Below are 6,736 nucleotides of genomic sequence, written 5' to 3'. Positions count from 1 at the left end.
TCTCTTTTCCCGCTCCTTGGTTGTGGCGTCCAATGAATGCACCATATTTTCCCGCTTAAAACCTTGCAAAGCTGCACTGTGTTTGCAATCTCTTCCAAGGCCTATTGCTAACTATTTACATACATAACACCCCTTACCCCCCAGTTGATGTCATTTTCTTACAAAATCCCTTAGGTATTTTGGTGGCCTATGTATTCTGGACGGGTATCTGTTGCTTTGGCTATTAGGGACCCTTCTTTCTGGTTGACTGCTAGGCTGCTGGTTACTACTGGACCTGGGCTCTGGGTTACTGTCTACAGATGTACTGTCTTGAATAATAGGATGTGTTTGGAATTCAGTGGTCACTGGCCTACTTCGCAGGGGTATTTCCCAATCAATTGGACTGAATTGTTGTTGTTGGGCATCAGGGAATGTGTTATCATGCCCAACCCCCACAACGCTTCCAGGCCTAATGTTGTCTGTACTGTTTCCCCTTACTAATCCTTGGTCCCCCTCAGCAGGCACACACCCCCTCGATCTTTTCCTCAGTTGGTCTACGTGTCTTTTACAAATCCTATTCCCTTCCCCCTCAATGATGTAAGATAGGGGACCCAAGATTTCAGTTACCACCCCTGGAATCCATTTGTCCCCTTGGGCGTAGTTCCTGGCCCAAATCAAGTCCCCCACTGCAAATGTTCTGTTAGGAATGTCAAATTCAATGTTTGGTTGGAGTCTGTCAGGATGTAATCTGTCCAACTTGGTCAATATTTTCCTGCCCCACCTCATTTCAGCTGGGCTTTTCCCCGTAGCCGAACAGGGGGTTGTGTGTTGAGCCAACAAGAACTCAGCTAGTCTCTGATGCCAGTCACCTCGAATGATCCTTTTAAGCGCGTCCTTCGTGGTCCTCACGTTCCTTTCAGCCAATCCGTTGGTGGAGGGGTGGAAGGGTGCAGAAGTCTTGTGCTTAATCGAGTTGGCCTTGAGGAAATCCTGAAATTCAATAGATGTGAATTGTGGCCCATTATCTGACACTATTAAATCTGGCAACCCATGAGTGGCAAAGAGGCCCCTTAATGCCTGTATTGTTCTGCCTGCCGTTACTGAACTGACCGGTATTACTTCTAGCCATCTAGAGTAACTGTCGACCACTACAAGGAACGTTAACCCCTGGAAAGGTCCCGCGAAATCAATATGAATCCTGGACCAAGGATTCCTAGCTAGCTCCCATTTATGTGTGCGGATGTGTTGTTGTTCAGGCCTGGAGCGTTGGCACAGATGGCAATTGGCAACGCATTCCTCAATGTCGTGGTCCAATCCTGGCCACCACAAGTGACTCCTAGCCAGGGCCTTCATCCTTACTATTCCAGGGTGTCCCTCATGCAATTCAACTAGGATAGCTGATTTGTGGATTTCCGGAATGACTACGCGAGTTCCCCAGAGTAAGCACCCCATATGAACTGATAGTTCATCTTTCCTTCTGAAAAATGGACTGTATTTTACGTCCGGGTTGGCGTTGGGCCAACCACTCATGGCCCAGGCCATTACTCTCCTTAAGATGAGGTCCTTATTGGTTGCCTCAGCAATGTCTTTTGCCGTTAATGGCAAATCAGGAATATCCTGTAGGGACATTATTTGTCCCACTGGGGCAGGGTCCTCCTCTGTTGTGCTTAGAGGCAATCTGCTAAGAGCGTCTGCATGACCCATGTCCTTACCTGGCCTGTATTGGAGGGAAAATGAGTATGCTGAGAGGAAAATGGACCACCTCAGCATCCTGGGTGACATAATCTGAGGAGTCTGTTTATCCGTGGTAAACAGTCCCAGCAAGGGTTTGTGGTCAGTCAGTATAGTAAAGTTCCTACCATACAGGTAATCGTGGAACTTCTTAACTCCTGCCACAATAGCTAATGCCTCCCTGTCTATTTGCGCATAGTTCCGCTCTGCCTTGGTTAGTGTGCGGGAGTAGTATGCAATGGGTCTTTGTATTCCTTGGTTGTCTAAGTGGCTGATCACCGCCCCTACGCCATAAGGCGAAGCATCGCATGCCAGGAAGATTGGTTTGTTTTCAATAAAGTGAGTCACAGTTGAATTACTGGAAAGGATGTCTTTTAGAGTTTGGAAACTCTCTTTGTGCTTGTTCTGCCATTGCCAAGGGGTCTTCTTATCTAGGAGTCTGTGCAGAGGTTCTGCAATGGCAGCCTTATGTGGTACAAAAGTGTGATAAAAATTTACCAAGCCTAGGAAGGCCTGTAGTTCTGCCTTGTTCCTTGGTTCAGGAGCCCCTTTTATTGCTTTGATTTTTTCAGGGGTAGGATGGACTCCACTTTTGTCAATCCTGAACCCCAAAAAATCAGTGGATTTAACCCCAATGCTACATTTTTCCTTTTTTAATTTTAACCCAGCCTTCCTAAATCTGCCCAGTACCTGTTCCAGCCGCTCTACTAACATTCCTTCATCTTTTCCAGCTATTAGGACATCATCAAAGTAAGGGCATACTCCAGGTATGCCCTTTAAGGTCCTCTCCATCACTTCTTGGAAGATGCCTGGAGCTGCTGCAATTCCAAATTGCAGCCTGTGGACTCGGAACGCCCCCTTGTGGGTAACAATTGTTTGTGCCTCTGCAGCCTCCTTGGAAACAGTTAACTGTAAGTACGCATGCGCCAAGTCGAGCTTGGCGAAGATGGCGGCGTCCTGGATCGTGGCGAGGACCTGCTTCACCGTCGGGACCGGGTAAGCATGTTTTTTCATCCCAATGTTGAGGGTGGCTTTATAGTCGGCGCAGATTCTCACATCCCCATTGGGTTTGAGGGGTGTGACAATCGGCGTCTCCCACAAACCGCCCTCAACAGGTTCTAGAACTCCGAGGCCTACAAGCCGGTCGAGCTCGGCCTCAATTTTTTCTTTTAAGGCAAAAGGCACTCTCCGGGCCTTTAGCCTGATCGGGTTTACTGAGGGGTCTAGGTTAAAGTTAATGGGGGGCCCTTTGTACTTGCCTAGAGATCCATCGAATACGTCTGCAAATTCTTTGCAGACGGATTCGAGGGTCTTATTTCTAATCACTGAATTTATTCCTCCTATCCAAATTCCTAGGGCTGGAAACCAATTAAGCCCTATTAAGCTGGTCCTATTCCCCTCCGTAACTACCAAATCTAAGACCCCCTTAAACCCCTTAAAATTTACTTTAAGGCTGGTCTTCCCTTTTACGATTATTGGACTTTTTTGGAAGTCCATTAATTGAATAGTTGTTGGTTTAAGTGGAATTCTTTTTCCACTTAGTTGTTCAATTTTCTCAAGGGTTTCAGTGGAAATTATCGACACTGAAGCCCCTGAGTCGATTTCCATTCTGCAAGGGACCCCTTGCAGAAGGACTGTAATTTTTAATTTTCCGTCCGGAAAATTGTGCCCCCTTCCCCGCCGTCTCCGATTGACGCGGGCCACCTCCCTTAGAGTTGGACTTTCCACCCGGGGTTTAGGGGTCTCCTTGCCACTAGCATTAGGGGTTACCTTACCCTCTGGCCACACATCGACTTCGTTCAGACGGGTGTCCCGACCGCGACTTCTGCAGATGGCCTGGATGTGGCCAGTCTTGCCGCAAGCCCTGCACTTGGCGGTACGAAATCGGCAGGAAGCGCGGGAATGGTTGCCGCCGCAGCTGCCGCATCGGTTCTGCGTTTCGTTGTCGCGCGGTCTGGTTGCTGTGTCCCGCCACGGTCGTTGTGCCCCGGTCGGTGGTCTTTGCGGTGTTGCGGGTTGTTGCCGGCGGCCAGGGTCAGGCCCCTCGCTTCTGAGTTGTTTTGGTGCCATCTTTCCGAATCGCCTGGAGACTTCTGCGATCTCTTCCTCCCACTGCTGATCCACCTCCCCGCAGTCCACATAGCCCTCTTGGTTAATTTCGGGTGCTGTCGCCATGCTACTGCGGGGGGGGTCGCGGTACCCGGTTGACTCATACGTGAGGAGTTCGTCTAACACTTCCTGTAAATCGCCGGTAGGTTTGGCGATTATTCTATTCTGTAATTGTTCATCGCGTAAGCCCAGCACGACTCTGTCCCTAATTCTAATCTCTAAATTGTCGTATTTGCAACGAACTGCTGCTTCCCGGACGGCAGCGACGAATTTCTGTATGGACTCCCCCGGTCTCTGATTCCGCTTCTCGAAGATGCGCCGCCAAAAGAGTTCGGACCTTCGGGGAGTAAAGTGAACTTTTAATTTTGCGAGGAGGTCGGCATAGGGCACGCTGGAGACTGGTTGAGGCTGGCACAGCCCGACAGCAACTCTGTAGACCGGTGTGCCGCAGATTGTCAAGAGTGCCGCCGCTTTTTTCCGGTCGTCGGTGATTCCGTTCACCAACAGGAATCCCTCGACCTGCCCGATGTATTCTTCCCAATCCTCGGGGAAGTTAGGGTCAAATTCCTTCAGTGACCCAATCTGCGCCATTCGGAGAATTTTTTTTATTCTGCCGCGGCCGCTGAGTTGACTTGACACGTATTCGAATTCCGCCGCCTTTGCGCGACAATTCTGCCGATTCTCTGGTCTTCTGACTATCCCACCTTCGTCGCCAGTTGTTTAGTTCTGATAGACGAGGACTCAGAGTGGTTTAACAAGGAATGAGTTTATTGAATACACAAAGTCAACTGCTAACTGTCAAATGTTGCAACCCTTTTATAGGGAAAGCGTTTGAACTGTAACCAATACAAACAGTCTCTTTTCCCGCTCCTTGGTTGTGGCGTCCAATGAATGCACCATATTTTCCCGCTTAAAACCTTGCAAAGCTGCACTGTGTTTGCAATCTCTTCCAAGGCCTATTGCTAACTATTTACATACATAACACTTCCTCTATGCTATACTGAATCACTTTCTAAAAGTTGTTTACCCTCGATATGTCCCATAGCTACTTTTACTCTCTACTTCTTAAACCTTCCCTCTCATATTTATTGTGCACTGATGGGCCATTCATGAAGATAAAGACAAGAATGCCTCAGGCACAACTCTGTGCTTAACCTAGACTGCTGGTTCATCATATGACCAATCTCTTCAGCAGGTATCTCCTCAGCAGATGTTCTCCCCCCCACATTAGATTGATGTAATATAGGTTGATGAATAAGAAGGACAGTCTGCAGTAAGATGAGACATCTTAATGCTTACCCTCCCTCTTCCATCATGTTCATTTGATATCTGTGAAAGAGCTGCAATGCCACTATTCACTCCTACCTATTTCTCCAGAAAACAGACTGATTTAAAACTTTTGCCCATTTCTGGTTATTTCTTTTTGAACCTCATAGCAAAATTTATCATGTATATAGTGTAGCTATTCTTCCATTCTGTTGATCCAGATGTTGTGTGAGGATAGTGATTCATCCCTTTACACTGCTGTATTTTCCATCTTTAATTGGCATCAATGTTTAGAAACAAATGGAAGACAACCCTCAGACAAAGTAGCACAAGCATGTAGCCTTATGCCAAATTGATATGTTGAGAGGGAATTTAGTAGATTAAAGCTATATGTTTTGGTCCCCATGGGAAGCAAGTAGCTTCTGGATGTCAAATTTGGGTTACATGTATTTACAGTGCCATCATTTTGGCATAATGAGATATAGGGATATAATTCAGATGAAAAAACTATTGTTTGGAAAGAAAAGCATGATTTGAAACAGTCCTCAATTAATGAAAAACTCTCATAATGCTGAATCATCCCCAAATGCTTGCATATTCAAACTATTGCATACTTGTGTATCATATGAATATTTTGCCCTTATATGGAACTTTCAGTGCAAATTCTCCAAAACGTTGACCTGATCCACACACATCTGCACACTAGCAGCATCTCATTTACTTGATTCTACTATAATCTGGTAATAAATTCATTGGTAATTTATATGATGATTAGTCACAAACCTTTTGTATGCTGACAGCCAGAACAATCATTTGAGATTACATCTTGAGACAAGACACAAAAGGTATTAAAATAAAAGGCATTCTACTTTAATTAGATGACTTCCTTTAATGAAAAACAGAGCAATTATATATGCAATTGGAAAACCTATGATCATTTATCCATCCATTCATCCATCTAGGATTCAATGGAGCAAATCTCTGAAGATATTACATGCATAGCTTTGATTTTTTAAAAATTATATTAAAGCATAACTTACTTAAGGTTCTCAAATTATGGCTTTAATATGTTTAGCTAATTTCTCAATTTTAAAACAAGTTTCTATTTCAGAGTATTGTGCATCTATAGTTATTCACAGAAACATATTTTTTTCAAAAACAGAGGTTACACATCAGGTACTCTCATTTCTGTGCTCTTACATCATAACAGTCTAGGGTTAGAACATGAATAAGAATAAAATTAAACCCATATTATATAATTATGAGAAACACATACAATGCCACTCTATTTTTCATTTCCACATAATTATGTAATTCTTGAACCTAGAATATTTACTTAGGTTTTCCTTAGTCTTATGTTTTAATTAGCATAGCAGTCTTCTTTCTGGTTTGGATATGTTTGACAAAGAGAATTATTGAAACATGGCTGGGCTGTAATGGGGATGTATCCCTGGTTAAAAATCTCCCTGGCTGTATTTCAACAGCAGAAGTGACAACAAGGTTGTGGAGGAGTATTAACCAGGATTGTTTAGGACATTCTTGAACTGACAAGGAGCTCTGCCTGGAAATGATTCTTTCTAAGTGGGATTGAGCTACAAGCAAGTTTGTTGTTGGTTCACTAACAGTTCATCCCCTTCCCCCAAAAGACCAC

The 6,736-nt window shown here is 44.9% G+C and overlaps 1 protein-coding gene across 1 annotated transcript; it reads right to left on the bottom strand.

Annotated features, from left to right (window-relative positions):
- Positions 1 to 915: 915 nt before the first annotated feature.
- On the bottom strand, positions 916 to 4,410 carry LOC308668739 (uncharacterized protein; the record flags this gene model as incomplete). Its single annotated transcript, XM_081328829.1, has 2 exons — positions 916 to 969; positions 3,486 to 4,410. 2 exons carry the CDS (start codon positions 4,408 to 4,410, stop codon positions 944 to 946), a joined length of 951 nt encoding a protein of 316 aa, XP_081184955.1. The 3' UTR covers positions 916 to 943.
- Positions 4,411 to 6,736: the final 2,326 nt, after the last annotated feature.

Source organism: Vipera berus, assembly GCF_964194415.1.
Source record: "Vipera berus genome assembly, chromosome: 5".
NCBI classification, from domain to species: domain Eukaryota; kingdom Metazoa; phylum Chordata; class Lepidosauria; order Squamata; family Viperidae; genus Vipera; species Vipera berus.
This window is presented reverse-complemented; position numbering and strand designations above follow the sequence as displayed.